Source organism: Alligator sinensis, unplaced genomic scaffold (assembly GCF_000455745.1).
Source record: "Alligator sinensis unplaced genomic scaffold, ASM45574v1 scaffold216_1, whole genome shotgun sequence".
NCBI lineage: Eukaryota > Metazoa > Chordata > Crocodylia > Alligatoridae > Alligator > Alligator sinensis.
The window spans coordinates 3,124,011-3,147,620 of NW_005841868.1; the positions used below are offsets into that span (position 1 = coordinate 3,124,011).

The 23,610-nt window shown below is 56.4% G+C and overlaps 2 protein-coding genes across 3 annotated transcripts in view; one reads left to right on the forward strand and one right to left on the reverse strand.

Annotated features, from left to right (window-relative positions):
* Positions 1–15,291, forward strand: part of EMID1 (EMI domain containing 1) — a 54,111-nt gene extending 38,820 nt beyond the window's left edge. Inside the window, exons 10-16 of the mRNA XM_006016852.3 lie at positions 1,052–1,141; positions 1,788–1,831; positions 2,085–2,147; positions 3,136–3,180; positions 3,828–3,872; positions 10,577–10,667; positions 13,247–15,291. Of these exons, the coding sequence (XP_006016914.1) occupies positions 1,052–1,141; positions 1,788–1,831; positions 2,085–2,147; positions 3,136–3,180; positions 3,828–3,872; positions 10,577–10,667; positions 13,247–13,383 (515 nt within the window). The 3' untranslated portion in view covers positions 13,384–15,291. The remainder of the gene's footprint in view (positions 1–1,051; positions 1,142–1,787; positions 1,832–2,084; positions 2,148–3,135; positions 3,181–3,827; positions 3,873–10,576; positions 10,668–13,246) is intronic.
* Positions 15,292–15,675: 384 nt separating this feature from the next.
* Positions 15,676–22,850, reverse strand: RHBDD3 (rhomboid domain containing 3). 2 transcript variants are annotated; one of them, XM_014526189.2, is made up of 6 exons: positions 22,652–22,847; positions 21,349–21,625; positions 20,270–20,659; positions 18,478–18,643; positions 17,560–17,901; positions 15,676–17,029 (listed from the first exon to the last, which is right to left on the reverse strand). In XM_014526189.2, the coding sequence occupies exons 2-6, from the start codon at positions 21,500–21,502 to the stop codon at positions 16,834–16,836; spliced, it is 1,248 nt and encodes a 415-aa protein (XP_014381675.1). In that variant the 5' UTR covers positions 21,503–21,625; positions 22,652–22,847; the 3' UTR covers positions 15,676–16,833. The 2 variants fall into 2 exon arrangements, 1 of the variants encoding a protein (XP_014381675.1); XR_003092042.1 differs by having other exon boundaries at positions 16,916–17,029; positions 17,504–17,901; positions 22,652–22,850.
* Positions 22,851–23,610: the final 760 nt, after the last annotated feature.

Sequence of the window (23,610 nt, forward strand, 5' to 3'; positions counted from 1 at the left end):
TGTGACAACTCTAGTTGGGTGCCTGCATGTGACTGACAGTAATACAGTCTGTCCTGTTCCTGCTGGGAGCACAGATTCTCAATTTTGTCTGAGCTGGCTCCCCTGCCACCCTCCATCCCCCCCCCTGCCCAAACCCTCAGCCGGTAGTCTGACACCTTCCCAGCAACAGCATAACCCAGGGTTGCAATAACTAAAGTACCAAGGACCCTGTTGGCAGATGGTTCAATCAGCTCTCCTCCCACTGCCAGCACCTAATGTCCAAGTGCTTCTAACCCTAACTCAAAATATAGGAGTGGACACCACCAAGCCATTTCTGGGGCAGGCATCCCTAGCTGAGCTGGGCCTGGGTACTGCTGGCCTGTGCCTGTGCCTCAGCCTCATTGCCCTCACATATAACAACACCCAACCCTTAGCTAGCAGGTGGCTGCCACAGGTCTCAGCATGCTTTAATCAAAGAACTTGGGATCATTGCTCTCATTTCATAGATGGGGAAACTCAAGAGAGGGGAAAAGACTTGCCTGAGGTCACCCAGCAATCCAGTGCCAGAGCTAGGACTAGAACCAATATTTTCTATGCCCTAAGCCAGTGCTCTGCTCAGTAGGCCACATATTTCCTTAAATAAGTGCATGCAGGTGATCATGTGGCCTGGCAGGCAGGGTCCATGGGATACACTGGCTAAGAGCAGGCAACTTTTCCTCCTGCAGAGACTGGCCCTGTTGGGGGTCAGAGTCTGTCAGAGGAAGGCACCAGGTGAGGTTATACCCACTCAGCATGGTGTCTCACACCCAAGGCCAAAATGTGTCAGCCAGGCACATGTCTGACTGTGCATACATGTGTATGATGAACCACATGTGGCCTCTCGTGCCTGTATGTTTCTGCCACTGGCAGTGTGTCCCTGCTGTACCCTACCTAGCTGGATCTATGGCTGGGCTGCATTCAGCAAAGCAGGTTCCAATGCTCAGCCTATTTTTCTATGAGCTCTGGGGCATGGGGGCTCGTTGCCTCACTGGGCAGCTGGCCTGTTCCCTGATCCCTCCTTCCTCTTTCCCAGGGGACCCGCTTCTGTCAAATACCTTCACTGAGGCTGGCAGCATCAGCATTGTGGGACCGGCTGGACCCCCTGGGCCTTTGGGGCCAATAGGTAAGTCCCCACAGTGCAACCCCTGGTTCAGGTTGGCTAAGTGACCACCCCTGGGGAAAATCTCCTGCTGGGCACCCACATTCCCACTGGGGTGTTGGGAAAGGGCATCGCCCAGGGCAAGCTCAGCACAATGGATGCCAAGCTGGGTGGATTCACATCTTTGCAGGAATGTCTCAGGCTGAAGAGTAGACGTGCTCAATGCCATCTCCATCCCCCGCCCTCATGTAATGGCTGTGGGTTTTTCAACTACCCCTTAGTGTCAGCACCATTAATAGCATCTCCCCTGAGTAGGAGGTATCTGTCCAATAAATCTGTCCGAGCCCTCGCTCAGGGATGTGGCTGTGCCCATTGGATGGGACCCACCCACAGTGTCATTAGCAGCAAACAGCAAGGTCCCTGCCTTGACTTCATGAGGACTGCTCCCCAGCCAGGCCCATAGGGCATGGGGACTTGCCGTCCTTGAGGGTAGGGATACTGAGCATCAAGGGAGGGAGGTGCCAGACTGAACAGACCAATAGCTGTTGGTGGGGACCCAGTCCATATTGCAGTGGGCTCACTTGACTGGTCCCCACTGTGCTGTGTCCTGCCCCCACTCCAGGACTAGGCACCACAGAAGAGCTAACATGTATGTCCTCTGTTCTTTCAGGCCCCCCAGGCCCAATTGGATTACCAGGCCCTGCTGGGCGTGATGTAAGTGCTGGGGCTGCATGGGAAAGGGAGGGCACAGAGCGCTGCTCACAGGCCTGGGAGGAGGAGAGGGGCTTTTTCATCCCGCTCTTACTGGAGTGGTTACCTGTCCTGTTTCTCTAGGCAGCCAAGTCTTTCCTTTCCCCTTGGCATGAGCTGGACTCTGCCAGCCAGCTGCCCTTCCCCCAGGCCTTGGCTGCCATGGCACAGGCTGGGAAGTGCCAGAGGTGCTGATTGTGGTGGTGTTTCTATGCAGGGGTTACCCGGAGCACCAGGTGCTGATGGAGCTGCTGGCCTTCCAGGGGAAAAAGGAGACCGAGTGAGTGACCCTCAGAGCCTGCCAGGGCCCTTCACAGCTTTGGTGGCTCTTGGCCAGTGGTGTGCATGTACGGCAGCAGATGAGGCTAAGAGGAGGGGTGTTTGGGGTGTCCTGGCTTTGCAGTTCAATGCACAGACCCTAGCAGCCCTCAGGCACCAGGAAGTGGAAGGAAACAGAGATGGGGAATGAAGCCAGCCACCTTCCTGCACCTCAGCTCCTTCCTGTGCCATTGCCAGAGGCCTAAGATCAGGGCTCCAGTGGGAAGAGGAGATGCCCCACTCCCGAGTGGCTCTCCAGCTTTATGCCTGTCTGAAGGGAGACAGTCCAGGGTCCCTTACTCCCACACCAGGGCTCCTGTCCAGGGATCTGTGTGAGATTACTTTGATGGGTCTCAGCCTGGTCCCATGTAGGCCAGAACCTGTCACTGCCCCAGAGGTGCCCTTTCCCCTGCAGCCTCAGCAGAGAGGCCATGGAGACAGCTTCCCTCAGCCTGACAGGAGTCCTCCCACACAAGTGGGAGACACGGAGGCAGGGTACAGTGCTGGGGGATACTGCCCCCATGGCTGGCAGTACTGTACATCTGCAGGGGATCAGTGGGTGGCTTGGGTCTCTAGGGTGGTCAGTGCCACCTATATCCCCCAGCAGCATCAAACACAGATACTGTCCCTTCTCAGTGATTCCCTTCCCTGGTTGGGCAGTTTGGGCAACAGCAATACCACTTCATGGACAGAAGAGGGAGAACAGTGGCAGTGGTCCCCTGGGGACAATAGGGTCAATGGCTGCTACCCTCTCATGAGGGACCCAGTGCCTAAGAAACAGCTCCATGAGGGAGTGGGGCCCAAATCAGCAGCCTTTTGCTCTGTGCCCGGGGTCCAGCCAGTAGCCTGGCCACACACAAGGCAGCAGGACACTGAAGAGTGTGTGGCCAGAGCTCCTGGGGGCAGCACACCAGGACACAGCCAGTGACTAGCTTTCTTCTCTTGCTCAGGGCCCTCAAGGATTTCCTGGAAGCAGAGGCCTGGATGGAGAGCGAGTAAGTTGTAGGCTTTGCTTCTCATACCCTGGGGCTCTCCCTTCCAACTCCACTGACTCCATTTGGAGGGAAGCTCTCACCCCAAAGCCCCATAGCCCCTGCCCCGCATGTCCCTCATCCCTTGGGCCCCATGGCAGGAGGGGTCTATCTTCGTAGTTCCTCTTTAACACTGCAACGCTATGCCGGGTGGGTCTCTCCGCACCCCTGCCCCTTAACTCCACAATTGGAGGGGGTGGCCTATGACCCTCTCATCCCCTCTGCCCCCCACCAGCTGCACCCTGGGGAAGGGCATTGAAGGCCTGTGCCCAGGGAGCCCATATGTACCTGTGACTGGCTGCAGGGGTCTGTCCCAGAGCCTTGGCTCAGCCAAGGGTTCGTGCCCCCATTTCTGCGGGAAGGGGCCTGGTTAGGGTCTCCCCTGCCCTAGGGATGGGCCATGGTGGGCTAGAGGCCTGGCTTCCTCCTCATGCTATGGGGAATCCTGTCCTGCCGTGTCCTCTTCCCTGCCCTCCTGTCCCCTGCTCTGGGTGAGAGACCTGCCCTGGGGATCTCATTCCTGTACCATTCTTATTCTTGGGCACCCTGTGTCTCACCCACCAGGGCCATTCCCATCATTTTCTGCCATCCTTCTCCTTTCTTTGTTCCAGGGGGAGCCAGGCCCAAAAGGAGAGCCAGGGGAGAAGGGCACCTGGGTAAGCACCAAGCAGGGACTGCTCGCTCACCTCAGGCTGTCCTACATGCAGCAGTCAGCCCTGAGCAACCACCTCTCCAAGGGACCCCAGGGCTTGGCACTGTAGCCTCCTGCCTGCTCCCACCTCACTCTCCAACCTCCCTATCCCAGCCCCTGGGAAGCAGGGCACAAAGTCTCAGAAGTAGTACTGGTGCTGGGACCCTGTGGCTGTCACCACTTGAGGCCAATGAAGCCGGTTATAATGGGGTGCCAGTGCCCTATACCAGGAGGGGAAGGGAATCCAGGACTTCCTCCTCCCCCCAGGCTTGGGGAAGGGACATGGATCACAGAGGGTGATTGGACTTCTTCACCCCAGAGCACCAGGGTGTTCAGACACCCTCCCAGCCTAGCAGGCTACCTGGAGTCCAGGGAACAGTTCCTGCCACCCCATGAAGTCCTCTCCTGATTTGGCCACGCTGGGGAGAACCTGTTACCTCCTCGTAGTGGAATCCCATGGCCTGTCCCTGCTGGGCTGTCCCTTGTCCCTCCCTTTGGAGGCCCAGCTGGCCACTCAGACCATGGCTTCCTGCCTGAGCTGGCCTACCCCTGTGGGACAGCTGTCACCCACGATATACAATCGTGCAGCCAGCTGAACAATCCTCCCTGATGCTGCAGGCAAAGACATGAGTGGGCACAAGGTCAGTGACTGCCATTCAGAGCAGCCAATTAGGGCATGAGCTGCCAAGATCTGGGTATAAAACACTGGGCAGGATGACCCATTTGGTGGTATGGTGCCAATGGTGAGGATGATGGGGATGTGCCTCTGAAGGGGGACAGACTACTGGGACCCATCAGGCTGCCACCAAGATGACACTATGGTGGGCAGGGGATTGAGGGTGGGCAGGGGATTGAGTGAGGGCGTGGTGATGGGCAGAAATGGGGGCTTGTGTGATGGCCTTCCCATGCCAACCTGGGGTAGCGGGGACAGACAGGGAAACATAGTGGCAGCCCTTGCTCCCAGAATCCTGACCTGTACTCAGAGGCATCCTTCCTCCATCCCACCTGTCTTTCTTTCTGTCTCTCTCTCGCTCCATTCCCTCCTCACCCTATCGTGTCACCCTGCCCTGGGGTCTTTCACCCATCTCCCCCCAGGGCCCACTCCTCAGCCATCCTGCTCTTGGGGGCAGTGTCTGGTTGGAGGCACTGACACCTCTCACTTCTGTTCTGGCACAAAAAATCATGTGGGTAGGGGTGGAGGTGGAAACGGGGCCATGGCTTAGGTCCTGAAACTCCACCAGGCCACTATAAGTGGTTGCCACAAGGAGTTGCCCTGCCAGCAGGTGTCCCATAGTCTTGGGACCCAGCGGCTATATGGCATGCAGCGCTATGCAGCATGGTTGGACTGACCAGTAAAAGTGGGAGGTGCCAATTCATCCATCCCCCCTCATCCTGGTGGTGGTTAGTGATTGATACAGCTGTGGGAACCTGTTTTGACCTATTTGTCTTCATCTATGGAGCCCAGCTGCCTGCGGTCTGCAGTAACCCCACTACTAACCCAACCTGGGCATGACCCCTCTCCATGCACCTTGCCCTCCATGCACACAGCCCTGGCAAGATTGGGAATCAGACTGGCACTTCCTATCCCAACCTGACCATTAGCTTTCTGGTAGAGCTGACAGACTTCGGCTTCATGGTGCTGGACAGTTCATGACAGGCACCCTGGGAGAACAGAGAGAATGGATAATCGCGCCTTGTCGTGCATCCATAGGTGCTTCATAAACAGGTCCAGGGAAGTGATTCTCTCCCTCTATGCGGCACTGGTCAAACCACAGCTGGAGTACTGTGTCCAGTTCTGGATGCCGCAGTTCAAGCGGGATGCAGACAACCTGGAGAGGATCCAAAAAATGGCCACTTGCCTGATTAGAGGCCTGCAGGAAAGGCTAAGGGACCTTAACCTCTTCAGCATCTCCAAGAGAAGGCTGAGAGGGGACCTTGTGGAGGCGTACAAATTCACAAGGGGAGAGCAATATGAAGTAGGCGACAATCTGTTCACCAGGACACCCCCTGGAATGACAAGCAACAATGTCCATAAGCTCCTAGAGATAAGGTTTAGGCTGGACATTAGGAGAAAGTTCTTCACAGTCAGGGTTGCCAGAATCTGGAATAGGCTCCCAAGGGAGGTGGTGCTCACCCCATCCTTGGGGATCTTCAAGAGGAGACTGGACAGGCACCTGGCTGGGTTCACATGACCCCAGGGTTGGTGACTCTTTTCTTGCCTGGCAGGGGCAGGGGGTCGGACTAGATGGCCCACTGAGGTCCCTTCCGACTCTATGAATCTATGACTGTTCTAGCAGAGGGGCAGGCTCCTGTGAAGGCTGGCCCATGGTCAGTCTAGGAGACCCTGGGGACACACACACAGCCTGAAATCCAGACAAGCGTTCCAGTGGGACCAGGCCAGTTGCCTTCCAATAACCTTGACTCAGGGTGGCCATGGGACATAAGTAGCTGCCACAGATCAAAGAAGGTGTTGGAAAGTGACATGCAAGAGCCCCCATTCTCACCTGTCATGGGGAGACCTGGGGAGCCTGAACGTACATTGGCTGTGTTGTCACATTCTCCCACATACACACAGAGCCCTTTGCTCTGGCATTCAAGGGCATTCTGAATCTGCATTCAGGGGTCCTTGGTTGGCTGAAGTCCTCACAGCACCAGCCTCCTGCAAGGCTGTTTGGTATCGTCCTCACCACCTCGACACTCCTGTAGAAAATGGGTTGCCCTTCATATTGGGCAAAGGGGGCAAGCCATTTTCTGTCCCCAGAGGTCTCAGTGATAGAGGTGTCACCCCAGTTGTGATAAGCATGCATGCTGTTTCCTGCAGACTCTGCCATTCTCATCATCTTTCCTGCTAACCTCAGCCCAAGATTGACTGCCCACCTCACCAAGGTCCTGTGTAGCTGCTTACTAGCCTAGCAGGTCTGCTATAAGCAGTTGGTATAAAGTGGGTATAAAATACTGCCTGGCTGTGGAATGGTTTTAGCCACCCTATAGGCAGGGCCTGAGGACCCCAACAAGAAATTCCCTGCCCTTCCTGGTGCCCACAGAGCTTCAGGGTCCTGATGAGCCAACGGGTGCCAGCAGCACCCCACCTTGTCTCACTAACAGATCCTGGCTGCATACCACATACTCCCCTGTCCTCCTCCCTTCCTGCCTGTGTCCACACCCTCTCCCCACCTGTGATGCTGTGTATGAGGGGGTCCTGTACTAGCCACGCGCCGCGTCTCCCCCCCCCCCCCCCCCCAGTGTCCTGCTTGCCCTGTAATGGGGAGGGAAGAATGGCTGATCTGGGGAGCATGACAGGGGGAGATAAGCCTTCACAGGGCCTTACTATCCTGGGACTATCCCCTTTTGTTGTGGGGTGTGACAAAAGCCAGGGAGAGTCAGAGTCTAGGCCCAGCCTGATTTTACATCCTGCAGGATGTCTGAGCTCAGTGAGGCTGCGGCATCATCTTGAGGGGCAATTCTTACTTCCACCACAGCCCCTCTGAAGCGCCAGTCTAAGGCCATGGCAACACCTTAGCCAAGGTGGAAGAATGCCCATGGACAAGCACTGCCTACAATAGCCCTTGCCCCCTTGCAGCCCCGGGCTGTAGACTGGACTTGATAATCTTACAGGTCCCTTACGGTCCTATGAGCTGCGGGGGAGAGGTGCAGAGGAGCCCTCCGTAGAGCCACCCCCAGCACCTCCATGGGCACTGCTGAGAGGTGTAGGGTTGTGCCATTCCTTTCTCAGAGGCACAGCTCCGATTCTTTCCCCACCAGGCAGTGGAGGTAGCACTGAGCAGAAAGCAGGAAGATTTGCACCTTATAGACTAACCAAGATAGATAGCTAGATATAGCACAAGCTTTTGTGAGATGAAGCTCACTTCATCAGATGCTGTGAAAGGATGTACAGAGAGCAGAGTATAGGGAAATAGGCCCATTCAGGAGCCTCTGCGAGAATCTGTGCCTAGGAGGCCTCATGCAGACCTCTGGGCAGCTCAGAGTGGAAGCTGGAGACCCTGAGACAACCCTGGGGCTGTCTGTGCTCAGCGGCTTCGGAGCTGAATCCCTTTTGTATTGAAAAGGCCACTGTGAGGGATGGGTAGCTCCCAGCTGGAAAGGGAGACTGAGCCCTGAGAGGTGCCGGGGGCGAGGTGGCAGACTTGAGGCTCATAAATCCTGTACGCTGGCCTGGCTGTGTTCCCTGCATGGGGGGGACAAACCTAGGAATTCTTACCTGCTTGGGGCGGGGGGGGGCACTCGAGACAGCCACGTGTGGCCCAGTGGCAACCCCTGTAGGCTGCCCTGAGCACTGCAGGCCCCGTTATCCCATCTGAGGAACTGCAACCAAGGGCAGTAGTTGGGGCGATCTGAAGGGTGGAGGTCCCAGGGGCTCAGAAGCTGGAGGAGGCTGGATCAGAGGCAGGGTGAAACGGCTGGGACAGGACCCAGCCAGGCCCATGCTGCTGCTGAATGTGGGGTGCATGCTCCGGGCTGGCCTGGCTCCTCCTTCCCCACCAGCATGAGCTGTGCGTGGTGGATGCTGGACAGTGCCCTCTCCCCTCCCTCCCTGAAGTGTTGTGTGTGCATGCCTGTTAATGCGGGCCAAATGGGGGGCTTTGTTAACAAAGTGCCCCCTGGAGAGGACGGACCACCCCTCTCTGGGCCCCCCACCCTTTTCCTGGAGGCTGTGGGGTCAGAGGGCTGACCCAGGCCAGCGGGCCCCCATGCCCCGGCCCCACGCGTACCCTTCACGGCTGTATCTGTCTCTTTCATCCACAGGGGGAGGGGTTACACCAGCTCCGAGAGGCTTTGAAGATTTTAGCTGAGAGGGTTTTAATCTTGGAAACAATGATTGGGCTTTATGGTGAGTAGAGACAGACAGAAGGACAGAATCCCAGGCTGCAGGTGTGGGGCTGGGGCTGGCTAGGGGCAGCTCATGCAGAGGTCTGGAAGGGCCCCCACGCTGCCCCCGAGCAAACAGTGCTCCAGGCTTCCCTCCCTATCCTGCTCAGCCCCAGGGGAGGGCAGGGTGGGGGCCTGCGGTCAGACAGAGGCTGGGGCTGCTTGGCCCCATGGCCTGTGAGCCCCTGGCTCCTGAGTTGATCTCTCCCCCTGGGCAGTCTGGCCTGTTTGCTTTTGGCAGCTGGTGGGTTTCCAGCCCTCTGCATCTGTCCTGGGGACTGGCCTCAGGTGTGTGCGGGTAGGGAGGAGGGGGGGAGCTCTTCCCTGCAATGACATCATCCCAGTTCAACAGGTCATAGGTCAACCATGTGAAGCCAGGCTCTGATGACATCACAGCAGCCTTTCTCCTGCTGATGTCATAGAGCTGCCAGAGGAACCCCCACCCCCAATCCATCCCCCCACCCTTCTCCCTCCGACCTGGGGGAGGGTCTAGGGAACCAGGACACCCAAAAAATGGCCAAGAGATGATATACCTCCCCCTGCCCCCGCTCAGGCACTGACTTCACAGAACAGGGGGCAGTTAAACCAGTGGGGAGCAGGGCAGGGAGACAGCTGCTTGGATTCATCCAGACCCAGGGGCCCGATTCAGCCCTGCAGGACTTGAGTGCAGCTCCCAATGGAGAGAAGGGGCCTGCTCTGGACAGGCAAGAGACTGGCTTTGGTAGGAGCCACTTGCGGTTGGAGGGCACCCTCTGGTGGCAACAGGAGAAAAGGATGGTCAATTCAGATTCCCCATTCCCTTATGATGACTGGTGTTGGTATTATGGCAGCTGCTGAGGACCCAAAAGGGGATCAGGCCTTCCTGGTGTAGTGCTGTACACACTCAGAATGAAGAAGACTTCAAGGGGTCTTCGCTCCATGCAAATCTCAATAACTTCTCCTGAGCAGCAGGAAAGGGAAGTGCCTCTGACTTGGTACTGTAAAAACCTGCTTGGACTTGGCCCCCAAGCCAGGTGTCCTGCACTCATAAATGGGGTGATTTCAAAGGAGCTGCCTCCTGCCATGCCAGAATCCTTTGCTTTGTGTCGCACTTCCCCGCACCCACCAGCACTTTGAGCAGTGAGTTGGAGCAAGCAGAGGGAGGGGAGCCAAAGGAAGCCCGTCTGATTAGGAGAGACTTGAACAGAGACACTGTTCTGCTCAGGACTGCAGAGGAGGCAGCTCACCAGCAAGAGGAGGCAGGTTGAGCAGATGGCTCTAGGAGCATTAGAGAGGGACCCAGAGTGATTTCCCCAATCCTGTTCAGTGGGGATGGAGCCAGAGCTGAGGAGAGAAGAAGGTTTCCCTCTACCCCATCTGGTCTTTGAGTTCAGTGGGTGCTGGGCGATAGGCTCTGTCTGCCCTCCCAGAGAGCTATCTGACCTCAGCCCCCAGCCCCGAGTTGTGTGTGCACTGTCATGGGCTGTGCCTCGTCCTGATTCCCTGAAATCCCAGCAAGCAAGGAGATGGGACAGCATGTGCTTCCTGCTCGCTGACCAGCCCCGCGCCCATCCTCCACAGGGCACTGAGCATCAGTTGCCACGTTAGCTCAGAGCAGCCTGGATCCTGTCTCTGTGTCCTTTACAACCCTTGTTCCCCACATCACGTCCCCTGTCTCACACTTTTCCAAGCTGGTGTCCTGGTTCCCCAGCTCAGCCCACAGTGACGGATCCTCCCTATCTTTCCCTTCCCCCATCGAGGGTGAATGAATTCGCACTCTGTGCTCTTCTCAATCTCCACTAGGCCATTAGCTTACAAACCTTCCTACAGCAGCAGGCCCAGCTGGAGCTCCTGGCTAGAAGGGTCACCTTGCTGGAAGCCATCATCTGGCCAGGTAACAAGAGGCTCAACTTTTCCTACTCTCTGTTCTTCCTCAGCATGATTCATTAACCGTGTGAGCTGGGCTCGCTGAGTCAGTGGGCCGCTTGGAGCCAGCCTGTGTTGGGGACCCCCGTTGTATCCGCGGGTTCCCCCTTTTGCATGCCAAGTCTGTGGATGACAACTCCTCTGTGTTTTGCAAGCCCTTTGGAGCCAGATGGTTGGGATTCCAGTTAGGTGCTGATACAACCCTTCCTGTCTCGTAACTGCCAGCTGTGGTGGGGGCTGAGGTAGAGGACACAGAGCATGGACTGGGGCATCCTTAGCACGGGCAGGTTTGCGTAGGAATCTCTTACATCCCTGCATAGGGGCCTCGTCCTCTCGTGATCAGACCAGTCCGTGGCATCAACCGTTCCTGACTTGCTTGGGAGGGAGGGAGTTGCCTTCCTCTCTCCTGGAGAGAGCCTGTGACAGATGGATCTAGAGAGGGGACATGGGATGCGCTGGTCACAGCCTTGTGTGACATGTGTTACATGCCTGGGGCCAGGGAGACTGGGAAATCGCAGGTGCAGAGAATTAATGTGGTGATGGCAAATGGCAGACCCCACAGTGTCAGGAGCTTCCTGAATCCCAACAAGACCTGTCTGGAAGGGACCTCCAGGGGTCACCCCTTTGCTCAAGGCAAGCTTGTCCCTGTTTAAACTATCACAGACAAGTGATTATCTATCCTGCACTTCCAGTGAGGCAGATTTTAAGTGATCTGTTGCTTAACCAGCCTCAGAGTTAGCAAGTTCTGAGAGCAGGGCTGGTTCCTGCCAAATCTCGCCAACCCCCCAGGAGTTCTGTAGGAGCAGGATGCAACCTCCCACCCTCATTAACAACCCCCTCTCTGTGCTCTTTACAAAGACAGTGCACCAGATACCATTCTAAATGGCAGCTGTGGGCTGAGCCCAGCTGTATGAACAGCCCTTAGTGACAGGCATGAAGGCTAGAGCCTGGGCACTTGCTACCTAGATCAGGAAACCCCCTTCATGTCTTGGGGACTTGATGGGGCTCAAGGCTTTCTTTAGTCTCTTGCTATAGAAATGTTCTTTGTTGGTCTCCTATCCTCTACCTACAAGCAGTGACCACAGGGGAGAGCTGCCCTTGACTCCTTTATCTCAGCACAGGCATAAATCACCTGTCTGGGGAGAAGGGGGGGCGGGAGGGGGGGCGTGCAATAAACCAGCTGAGCCTTACACTCTCACTGAACACACATGGTGCAAGGCAGCATCAGCTCAGAGGTGGCCTCTGACAGCCAGGAAGTAGAAGTGAGGGGCAATATGAAATTGCCTGTCCTGAGTGCAAGGCCAAGGGAAAAAGATGTGAACAAAGCATATGAACAGTGGGAAGGGAATTGGATTGTAAAACTGTTTGTAGTCTTAGAGGGCCCTGAGCAAGTTAGGAATGCAGAGCTGTCCTCACTTAGCCTGGAAGCCCTGAGTGCTGATCTTTATTGGACTTGGCATTCAAAAGTGAGCAATAGAGGGAAAGTAATATGTCTGATGGTCTGTGGCCCTGCTTTGTGATGGATAAGGAAGCAAAGGCATTTTCCTCCCCTGACTGCTTTTCTCTTAGCAGTATCAGGACTGCAGAGATTTTAAGACCAGAAGGGACCATAAGAGTGCCTTCTGTGAAATACAGGCCAGAGTAGTCTGCTGCCAGGGGGAGTTTCCTTGCATTCAGTGTATGGCATTATAGAGCTGGGTAACTTAGGCTTGAACCAGAGCTGTAGCTTTTAGCCATTTTGCATGGTCTCAGTTAGCAGTAAGGGTCATCATCCCACACCCAGTCTGTTACAATCCCTTTCATGAGAACTGTAATCCCTATGTCTCCTTAGGTGACATGTACATACATTTTGAGCTTTTTGCACCTGTACTTAAAGACAGGTGTGACAGGCTGTTGAATCCTTAATAAGCACAGTTTTGTTCCATAAGCATCTAGAAATTCAGACCAGCAACTGTAAGAGTCAGATTCAAATCTCCTCCCCCAATGAACCTTTCACTTCCTTGGTCCCTGTGATATCAGAACATTACCCATTATCCAGAGGCAAGCAGGTCACCAGGACCTAAATTCCCATAATAGGGTACATGACGGACCAGCCCCTCCCTGCAGCCTTCCTGAGCCATCGGACTAAATCACACGAGCCTACTGTTCTCACCCAGGCAAGGCTGCAGCAATGCCCACCAACTGTTCAGCCAAGCCTGGGCCCGTTGTGAATGTGCCCTGCTGTCCCTGAGACCAGGGCAGGCCCAGACTTCAGGCTTGGGGTATCTTATGATCTGATTCCAAACTCTGTAGGTCCTTGACATCTGCTCTCAACAACCAGCAAAACCTGGGCAAATAGCAGCAGACCAGGCTGTGTCTTCCAGTGCCAGATGGAAGCAAGTGCGCTGGCATTGCACCAGGGATGATAAGCTGCTGGGTGGTAGCTGTACACAGAACCACCCCACCTTGCCAAGATAACACCCTGCGATCTCCCAGCATCTTCCTGGGTGTGCCTCACAGTGGGGAAGCCCCAGGGTTTGACTCTGCTTTTCTTCCCTTCACTGCTAGAACCAGACCCAGGGTCAGGAGCTGGCCCCTTCACCACTAGCACCCCCAACTTCTACCGAGGCAAGCGCAGCGGACTGGCGGCCTACCGGATCATCTCCCGCCAGCTGTCCCAGAAGGGCCAGGATGAGAGGCAGTGAAGAGGCGTGGCCCTGGCCGGCGGAGCGCAAGAGGGAGCAATTGCCCCCAGCACCACGGCCTCTCTATGAGCCTGCCTCCCCCCATCCCTCCACGTCACTCTGGACTGTCACATGAGGAAGCACATGAGGGGCCATCCCAGGATCCCAAGCCAGCCCACGTGATTGGGGCCCCCCGGGGCTGCAGCCAGGGAGGGTGCTTGGGAGCCGATGGCAGCACCACTCTGTATTTATTTGTTTTTCATTTTTCAAGAGGCCTGTATCCAGCGTTATATGTGTATGAACGCGCCCCCATTCTGCTCATCCCGATGTCTTCAGAGCCCCGGCCCACTCCCGCACTCCCCTCCCTGTCCTGAAGGGGGGACTCGTGATCTTTGGTGCTAACCTCTGGGGCAGACGTCTCTAGATGACTCTGCACTTGGGGGATGACCTTGGTGCTTTGGCCTATAGTTTGTTGCTGCTTCCCTGTCTCCTGGGGCCAAGAGGAAGGCAATCCCATTCCCACCTTGTCCCTGAGTCCCTGGATGGTTTGCACTGCCCCTCCTCCAGGCCTCCTAGCTCTGCTTCTACTACGTTGGTGGCTAGGGGGATCGCTGCCTTGCTTCCACCCTCACCAGGCCCTAAGGCAGGGGTGGGTAAAATGCGGCCTGGGGGCTGGATGCAGCCCGCCAGGCCATTCTATCCGGCCCGCGGGCCCCCTACAAATTTAGAAAATTAATATTAATCTGCCCTGGGCTGCCTGTCATGTGGCCCACGATGGCTTGCCGAAACTCAGTGAACAGCCCTCTGCCCAAAATATTTGCCTGCTCTTGCCCTAAGGCAATCATTTCTCTCCCGTGAAGCCTAGTTTTTACTGGTGAGTGCAAGGTCAGGGCAGCTACACTGAACTTACCCCCTTTCCTGCCAGCCAGGGCCTGCCCATCTGGTTGGGACTCTGCAGCCCAGCAAGGCAATCTCTGATCACCACGGGTGGTCCAACCTGTCCCAGCAGGAGGCCAGCACTACCCACTGAAAACCAAAGCAGCAAGGCAATGCTGGAGTGGAGCTCAGCTGCCTGCCTGTCACTTTGGTGCTCCATGCCTCAGGCATGGGAGAACTGTGGGACTCTCCATGCCTTTGACTCTCCCAAGCTACATGGGTCCATGACTTTGACCCAGGCCCCAGGCCCCCTTGGCTGCCCCAGTCATGGAGGTATGATGGTGACAAACCATGCTGTGTCCTCTGCACTCTCTAACATACTGGCTCACACCTGCCACCACCTAAAGCTTTTGCCCAGTGCTCAAACTGCCATATCCCTTTCCTGCACTGTGGTGCAGCTTTGCTTCATCCAACCAGAGGCAGAGCAGGTGAAGGTCTAACATGACCGCCCATGAGGCAGCATCCCCAGCCCAAGTTGAAGGATCTCCCATCTAGGAGTGAAAGCATCACCAAGGGGGTAGTTGCCTGGCTGGAAAGGGGCACAAGGGGTCTTGGCTCCCTTCCTGTCCTGCCTCATTGATGGATAAGGGAACTTCACCTCTGCATCCAGCATCTGGAGAGCAGGGCAAGGAAGAAGGTGGAAGGGGGGCACAACCCCATCCACAGTCCAACCCCACTTCCAACTCCCAGCACCACCCCACAGGCCCTCAACACTGCTCACTGATCCAGCTGGCTGTAGAAGGGAAGCAGGGCTTGCAACAAACAGAGGAGCCAGGAGTAGGGGCAGCTCCAGTTATTAATGGGCTGGTCCATACAAATCTGACAGCCAGTAATGCCTGCTACCGCTCCCCTCCCCCTGCCCAACCTCGTGAACAAAGGAGCCGAGTGCACAAGCAGCTGGGGAGAGCCCCTGCTATTGTATCACATATGCTTGTAACCCTGGCCACTCTGGGAACCAGTCATGTATTATGGTCATTAAAACATCTCACTGATGCCTGCTAGCCCAGGGGTCTGTTTGCATTCACACAGAGTAGAGCTGAGAGCCAGGGGTGGGAAGCCAGGAGCTCTGAGCACCTTGCAACCCAGGGGAGTCAAACTCACCCCATGCTCCAGGCCAGATCCAGACTGCAGGGCTCATTGCAAGCCAGTCTGCAAATGAAAAAAAGGTCGAAAACCACTGATCCAGAGAGTCTTGCTCTCTCACTTGCTTCCCCTCCCCCTGCCAGACACAAGCCACCGCCAATGCTCTCCAGCATGCAGCAGGCCAGTATATTGCAAAGGATCAATCCATCAGCACTTAGAGAAGATGTGCCAGCTCAGGGAGGACACTGGCAGAGCCTGAAGGAGCATGATAAGAAACAACCAGAGCAAGCAAGCTCTTTGGAGCTTGTGGAAACTTTATTGCTCCTAGAAATAGCAGTGAGGTTTAGCTGGATGGCTCCACAGATTGGCTTGACATGGGTGGAGTTCCCATCACATCCAAGTAAGTGCCCTGAGACAGGGTTTGCTGACTCAGACCCAGGAATGTCACTCCAGATGGGGGTGGCTTGAAGACTCCACAGAGTAAAGGCACCCTGGACCATGGAACCAGGGGGATGCTTTCCCTCAGCTCGCCCTCCCCACATGTTGCCTAGGCATGGTGCCAGCTTGTGGCAGCTGCGGTTACAGAGGTTTTGGATTCTCAGAACTTTGGGTTATATTTCACTGTGGGACTTCCAGGAACAATAAGACAGCAGCTGTGGGGCCACACATGGCAATTTAAACCACACATGATCACGCACGGTAGGTGAGACTTTGGAGAACCCATGCATAGATCTCACCTGTGTTCCAGCCTCCCTTACAAATGGCACCAGGATGAAAGCAATATCTATGTGGTCTCACAACTCTGGTGTTCAGCTCTGCCCTTCACCCTCTTGCCTCAAAATGCATCTACATTTCACTCTAGTGAATCACTGGTTAGCAAATACATTTTCCCTGCTCACATGGCCTTTCTTGAACACTTGCTCCAGGAGCTGAGCCCTGGATCTGGCTTGGAACAAGTTACAGGAACATCCAAACATGCCTCAGCCAGCATGTGCTCACTTGGGTCAATGGGCAATCAAATTCTAGCATCACTTAACAAGGCCCAGTGAGGAAGGTGTATGACAGAAAACAAGAGGATGGAGCATGGAGGGACAGTGGGGAGAGGAGGCAAGGGGCTGCTGAAAGACCCCACCGTATGGTGACACCCTGACACAATCTGAGTAGTGTCTCAGCCTTGCAATCGATCTGCCACTCAGTGCCCTGACACTGACGCCCTGCCACATCCCTCCCCACCATGCAAGCTCATGCTTCCCATCCTCTCACTGAGCTATGCCCCACTGAGGTCTGCAAATGACCCTTCCAGAGGTCCATGGTTTGGAGTGGAGGGGTCCTTATAGCAAAGGGGTCAGTGCTTCCACTCATGGGCTCTGCCTCCCTCCTTCCCCCCATTCTCAGTGATCTGTAACCCCATTGCCTCTCATTGGTAACATTTCATTCTGTCACTTGTGACCCTTATTCCATGGTGTGATGGTGAGCTGTGGGTTGCAGAGGCTCATGGTGAGCCAGCCTGTTCTCTGACATCACCGTGGCCTCATCCCCAACTTGGCCTCCAACAAGTAGTGAGACAGCCCCTTCCACGCGGCCCGTGGCTGCCAGTGCCACCACTGCCTCCTCCGTCTGGAAGCCCATTCTCTCCAGCTGCTGCAGCCTGGGGCAAGAAGGGGTGAGAGGGAGAGGGGGGTCAGCATGGGAGTCCTTGTGAGAGTTTCCACCCCAGGAGAGGCTGGTTGACTTGGACAGGCCTTGGGTTTGCGGTGAGATGCCCAGACTGCCCACAGAACCTGCCCATGCCAGCTAGACATACAAGGGAACAGGCAGCAGACCCTTGCCCTTCATGTACTTTATGGGCTGTATTTCCCCATGTGCTATGCCACTCTGTCAGTCACAAGGTAAGGACCAAGGACAGGCTGGCAACAGAAGAGTTTCACTCTCCATCTCTTTAATAGTGGGGAGCCATGGGGTATGAACAAGCCATGGTGTGCCCCTTAGCCATGTACAGCTAGGAGGGAGTAGGTGGCCCAGGCAACCCACGCCATGTGCTCAAGACCAATGAGGAAACCACAGACCAGGCCCACCCTCCCCCCTGGGGTCCGGCTTAGAAGCCGTATAAATAAAGCGTCACCTGTCACCGGGGGATGCCTCCCCTCCATCTTTGTCCCTTCAGACCCATCCCCTTACCGGAGGGAGGAGACGGAGGATTTGGAAAGCTTCACTTCACCCATGGCAGCCTCGAGGCCGGTGTCTTGCAGGGAGGCCTGGATCCCGGCCTGCAGCATCTGTTCATCCAGCAGAGCCTCTCCCACTGATGCCTGGGGATGCTGGATGGGGACAACCCATGGGGGAGGCAACCTGTAGAGGTCTAGGAAGTGAGACAAGGGGACAGAGGTATGCAGCAGCCTGGAGTCCTGCCAGACCCTGGGCCATTCAGTAGCCCGAGGAGGACCAGGGGCTGCAGTTGACTGATCCAAAGGGCTCCCTGGGTAAAGCTGCCAGGCTGGGGAGACAGAGGGTCCTGGAGAGCTGAAAGTCAAAAGAGAAAAAAGAGGGTCTTATAGGGGAGTTCAAGCAAATTGGGGCAGCCCACAGAGAAGGGAGGTAGGATAGGTGTGGCGTGGTCCCACCCACAAAGTGCACCCCTAGCTCTAAAGGGCAGGAGATGGGGATCTGACCATCTAACTGGGGTGGAGCAGGTGCAGTGTGGGACATGTAGCAGCCAGACCCTACGGCACTGAACCAAGAGACCCCCCATGCCTGGGAGCTCAGGTTCCCAGTCAATCCCCCACCCCTTCCTGCCCACCAGGGCCCCCACTGCCCAGCTAGGCAAGTTTCTTGCCATTCAGTCCCAGGTTAGAGGGGCTGCTAGTGAGTGAACCCAAGGCCAGTCTTCCCCGCCAGCCAGCCTGGGGAACAGGAGAACTGACATAATACTCCATGGTACTCTGGGGCAAGCCCACGGAGTAACTTACCACCAGATACCACAGTAACCACGGGGCACCAGGCCAGGCTGGGGCAGGGGGAAGAGACCTGGGTTGTGAGCAGACAGCCTCTCCCTGGGAGCAGGGTGAATCCCAACCAGTGCTGGGCTGCCTCCCTTACCTGTCTCTGCTGCTGCCCAAGTTGCTCATGGGAAGGATCCCCTGACCTGGGGACAGGATGAAGCGGATGAAGCCCCTTCGTGCCAGAACCCGGCAAACCACAGCATCCTGCAGTGCTTCCAGGTGCCTCTCTGACAGCTCCAGGCGTGAGAAGGCTCCAGACCAATCTGCCAGTAGTTCCTTGGGTCAAGGAAAATGCCCCCTGCCTGACCGACCCAGGGCCAGGATTCCCTAATTTTATGGCTAGTCAGGAGCCAGCTAACCCCAGGGCCAGGCCAGAAGTACCTCAGTGTTCCCTGCTGCTGTGCTCATCTTCAATGCAGGGGGCCAAGCACTTTACCCTGCCATCGGGCATTCAGGTCCCAGCATGCATCATACTACCACAATACACAAAGAGATCTGCAGTCTCTGCAGGACACACTTCTGCCACTGAGGACCTGCTCCCACTTCAGCTGAGTGAGAGGAAGCCCTCAGGTTCTTAATAACAGTACTTGGGGTCTCCAGAGCACAAGGCAGGGGAAAGCCCCCAAAGGATTTGGATAGGGGAATGCTGAAGCCATGCACTGGGCACCAGGCACTCCACTCTAACAAGTGGCCCTTGGGGTAATGATGACAAAGGGCAGAAGCTCTGGCCAGATCACCAAGAACCTAGGAGCTGCCAGGCATATATTGCTCCCTTTATCAATACCAAAGTACCACCAGTGCCAACTTCCCAACCCCCAGCAGGCCTCACCTCACCTGCCCTGGAAGGAGGAGGCTCACTGTGGTCATGGTGGTTCCTATGCAGTGGATCACTTGGCCACTAGAGTTGAACTGAGACTCAACAAGCTCCTGTCACCCAGACCACTAAAACGCCATGGGATGGTCAGGGCTTGCAGTCACTGCCAGCCTGAGCAGCTCCAAGACCACTCAGAGAGGTCCCTTCTCTAGAGCTGGACAAATCATCAACTCTGTGACTCCAGGTCAGAGGCCCCCAACCTCCACCGGCCCACGGGTAACAACACTGAGCAAATTACTTGCTCTCTCTGCCAATGCCAGTTTTCACTGTAATTTTCTGGGCTACAAGAAGCCTGTTGCTTACTAGCTTCTGGCTGGACACCACCACACTGGGGGTTTCCTTCAGAGGTGTCTGTTTTCTCCAGTAGTTGCATTCCAAAGAAGAGAAGAAAGAGCCAAATTGTGGCTGAATTTACCAGCACAGATCCTCATCAACTCCAGCAGAGCCAGACCTGCCTCAAGCCTGGAGGAAGATGGCCCCAAGTTTCTTGTCCTCCTCACTGAAGATTCCTGAAGGCAGCCAGTGCTGTCTACAGCCACGAGCCTGGAGGGAGAGGGCAGAGGCCTGCTTTGCCTTTGTTGCCCCTGGCCACTCTCCTGCTGCCCCCATGGCAGGTAGATTGCAGCCTCTTGGCAAACCCCAAGATGCCTGGTCACTGTGAGGGACACTGCTTCTCTGCTGCATCCTGATTATATCTAACATCCTAATTCACTCCCCTGCTGACTTTGTCCCACAGGCTATTGTGTGGGCTACCTCTGCTAAAACCACAAATCTGGTAGGGGAGGGGACCCACGAAGCCTCATCTAGTAATGGCCAGGCAGGATTTTTCCCTGAGGCTGGAATCACAGGCCTCGTTTCCTTCCCTCACAAACTCACCCCAGAAGCCAACAGGTCCCACTGGCTCATAGGACATCCTATGAGACCTGCACCCTTGCCCCCACCGCTGCTTCAGGGTCCTATCAGTAGCAGGAGTGAGCGGATGCCATGAACTCCCTAACCATAAGACACAGGATACAGGCCAGCCCCACCACAGCACCACTCAGGTGCAGAAGCCATGGTGATCCAGGGAGAAGAAGCTGGCTTACCACCAGAAGCAGCAAAGGCAGTGCCGCCATAGCCACCTGTCCCCAGCCCCTCACTCGTGTCCTCCATGCCTGGTGTCGCCCCAGCATGGCCAGGTGGACTGGAGTGTAACTGCAGGCAGGGCCTGGGTGAGCTGCCCAGAGTCCCACCAGGATGAGGTAGACCAGGGCAGAGGCGAAGGCACTGAGCAGGGCAGCATGGAGGTAGCGCAGGGTGCCCTGGTACCGCTCCTGAGGCCAGGCCAGCAGTGGAAAGAGTAGGAGGTTGAGGAGTAGGAGGGACGGGTCTGTGTGGCACAGGCAGTAGGTCACCAGGCGATACACTGGGGAAGAAAGCAAAGGGTGGCATGTTAACACAGGCATCCAGGCACCCTCCAGCTCACAGCATTCACTGTTAGCAACTGTGACCTAGAGCTGAGCCAACCAGTTCTGTCCCGTTCCCTGTCCCCCAAGAACAGCATGTGATACCAGGTGCAAAGCCCCTTATAGCCTATCCCAGGCCATTTCCTAAGCATGTGCATACTAGGAGGATGTGTTTCTACCTCCTGTCATCTGACAGGGAGCTCACAGTCTTCCTAACCCTTGGCCTCCCTGTTGAGGCTGCTCACACAGGGCCAAGTAAAATAGTGGCACGGCTATTAGGAATGGGAATGAGGCCATGGACCAGGAAGCATCCACCTAGTTGGAAGGCCACCACAGTGAGCCTAGAAAGCTCAGGTAGAGGAGAAAGGAGCAGGGAGAACTCGACACCCCTGGCAACAAAGCTTCCCACCCCATCCTGTTCTCCATCCGCTTGTCTCATTCACCCCAATCTCTCCCCAGTACAACTCTCCAGTCCCTCACAATCTCCTCTCTTCCCCGTAGGATTCTCATTCTGATCTTCCTCAGCCAGTTGCCAGGGATAGGTTAAGTGTCCAGGCTGATCAAGATCTGGAGCTCTGGATCCAGGCTAGGCTATGACAGAGAGGAGAGGTGGGGGAGGAGGAGGAAGCCAGAGCTGGCAGGTACCCACCTTGGAAGTGTTGGAGCAGCAGGGCTGGTTTCAGGGAGAGACTCTCGCAAACCCCCGCCAGCCACAAGAAGCAGAGAAGCAGCATTAAGGTAACAGAGGCAAAAGGTGGGGGCTCCAGCCCCCACCTCAATGAAAGGGGTCTTCTGATCAGCATCACATTGATGGAGCAGAGACATTTATGCCATGGTCATCCTTGGAGAGATTCTGGGCTTCAGAGGCCTCTGTAAGGCAAGCAGAGCAGTCCCAGGCTTCGGAGATCTCAGCACTCTGGGATCAGCTGTGAGGAGAAGGAGGGAATTCATCCCCTAACACCCAAACCAGTGCAGCAAGGGGGCCTACACCAGGCCTCTGCCCAGTGAGATGAGGTTGGTCCCTGCCAGGCTGTACCCCAGGGTTCAATACACAGAGGGGCAGAGGGGCCTGCCTGCACCTGGTCCCCTGCAGCCCAAAACACCTGGAAGCAGGGAACCTCAGCCCTGCCAGGCCGCCCCCTGGCTCTGCGCAGGCTGCTCTGTACCAAGAGACTGCACCTTCTCAGCCCTTTGCTCCAGCACATGACCCTGGCATGCAGTACCTATTTCCAAGGTCCCAGAAATTTGATCCCAGGTCCTGATCAGTGGGGGAATTACAGGCAGGCTGCATGTGCCCCGAAGCCCCGTGCCATTCTGTATGGAGCGGAGGGGCAGGATCACCACCCCTGCTCCTGCCATATCCCTAGAGCCAGGACTGGCAGTGGGCTGGCATCAGCTCAGGGCAGTGCCCGGAGGCACTTGGAGCTGTGAGACGGAAAGCTCAGACAAAAGTCACTGCTGCTAGCAAGTGGTGACCACAGGACAGCCCTGTCACAGGCAGCTCAGCCTCACCCTCCTGCCCCCGCCAGACGCTGACACTAGCAGGGCACTGGCTGCCTTGGAGCCTTGCCTCTCGTGCAAACCGTGCAGCTGGGGGGCCGCTCGCCTCATCACCTGCGCCAGCGGTGCAACCAGACCCTCCCAGGGGTCTCTCCTTCCCTTGGGCCTGATTCATCCCATCTCCTGGAGGCGATGAAAGGGGCCAGGCTCAGCCCCAAGAGCCTGCAGGCCAATGCATGCAGGTACCCAGGGGCACAAAGGTGCTCGCCCCTGGGGGCAGCAGGTGCCACGTCCCTGTACCCGGGGAGGTGCTGCAAGCCCCAATTCCCTCCGCAGCTGCAAGCCCTGAGCTCCCCTTCCCCTGCCAGCTCCCCCCTGCACGGCTCATGCCTCCCCCCCGGGCAGCGCCAGGCTGCAGGGGCCAGCCTCGGCAGGGAAACCTGTCCTGTTACCGATGGGCTCCGGGCTGCAGGGACCAGGCTCAGCCATGTCACCGGCTCTCACCGCAGCCAGGGAACGTCACCAAAGTGGCAGCTCCGTGGTGGCAGGAGGCCCTGGCTGCAGCTCCGGAGGGAAGTGTTCAAACCCTGCTCCTCTCGTGGGAGGGAGGCAGAACCTGACACTCCCAGGCCCGGGGTGCCCAAGCGTGGGGGCAGGCGGGGCTCCTGCATCCCCCGGGCACTGGTGCTGCCCACGAGCCAGGAGTTCGTCGGGCTGTACGCCTGGCCTGATCCAGCCCGGCAAGGCCTCTGCTGCATGTGTGTACGGTCAGTGCAAATGAGGCACTTGCTGGAAGGGGGTGCTGTGAAATAAAGCACAGACCCTGTCCCATGGTGATCTGCCGGGCGCGTGCTCAGGGGCCGGGCAGGCAGAGGGAATCCGTCCCCAGGATTTGCTGGCAGCAGTGGGTGCTCGCAGACCCTCACCACACAGCTCCTCCCACCTGTCTCCCCTCTGGCAGCACCCCTCACACTCAAGAGTCCCAGTCGGGTGCCCTGGCCAGGTGGGGTCCCTTCTGGTTTAGCAACATTTTGCTCTGTCTTTGCACTAGGGCAAATAACACGAGGGGCCTGGCAGTGAGGGATCAGATCAGCCCCTCAGTGCAGCACAACTCCATCTGGCAATCCCCCTCCTTGAGCAGTCATTCCTCTAGCACTAGGGTAGGGGCAGACATGAGGCTGCAGTGTCCACTCCCAAGTCTTGCCCAAGGTCAGATGAAGTCATTCCCCCCCGCAATCTTGAGTGACTTGTCCCCACCACAGCCACAGGACAGGACAAGAGAGCTCTGCAGATGCTACTCCAAGTTCCCATTGAATCCAGTGGAGTCACACCAGCTCTATCTTCATGGACACATCAGTAGCAATCCTAAAAGTTGAGGAGGAGAAAACGGAATGTTTTATGTGGCATTGTC

Coding starts and splice junctions, on each gene's coding strand:
- RHBDD3 (XM_014526189.2), bottom strand. CDS start 21,502: ATGCTGATCAGAAGACCCCTTTCATTGAGGTGGGGGCTGGAGCCCCCA. Junction 20,660..21,348: donor GCTGCTCCAACACTTCCAAG/GTGGGTACCTGC, acceptor TTTCTTCCCCAG/TGTATCGCCTGGTGACCTAC. Junction 17,902..18,477: donor TTGGGCAGCAGCAGAGACAG/GTAAGGGAGGCA, acceptor TTTGACTTTCAG/CTCTCCAGGACCCTCTGTCT.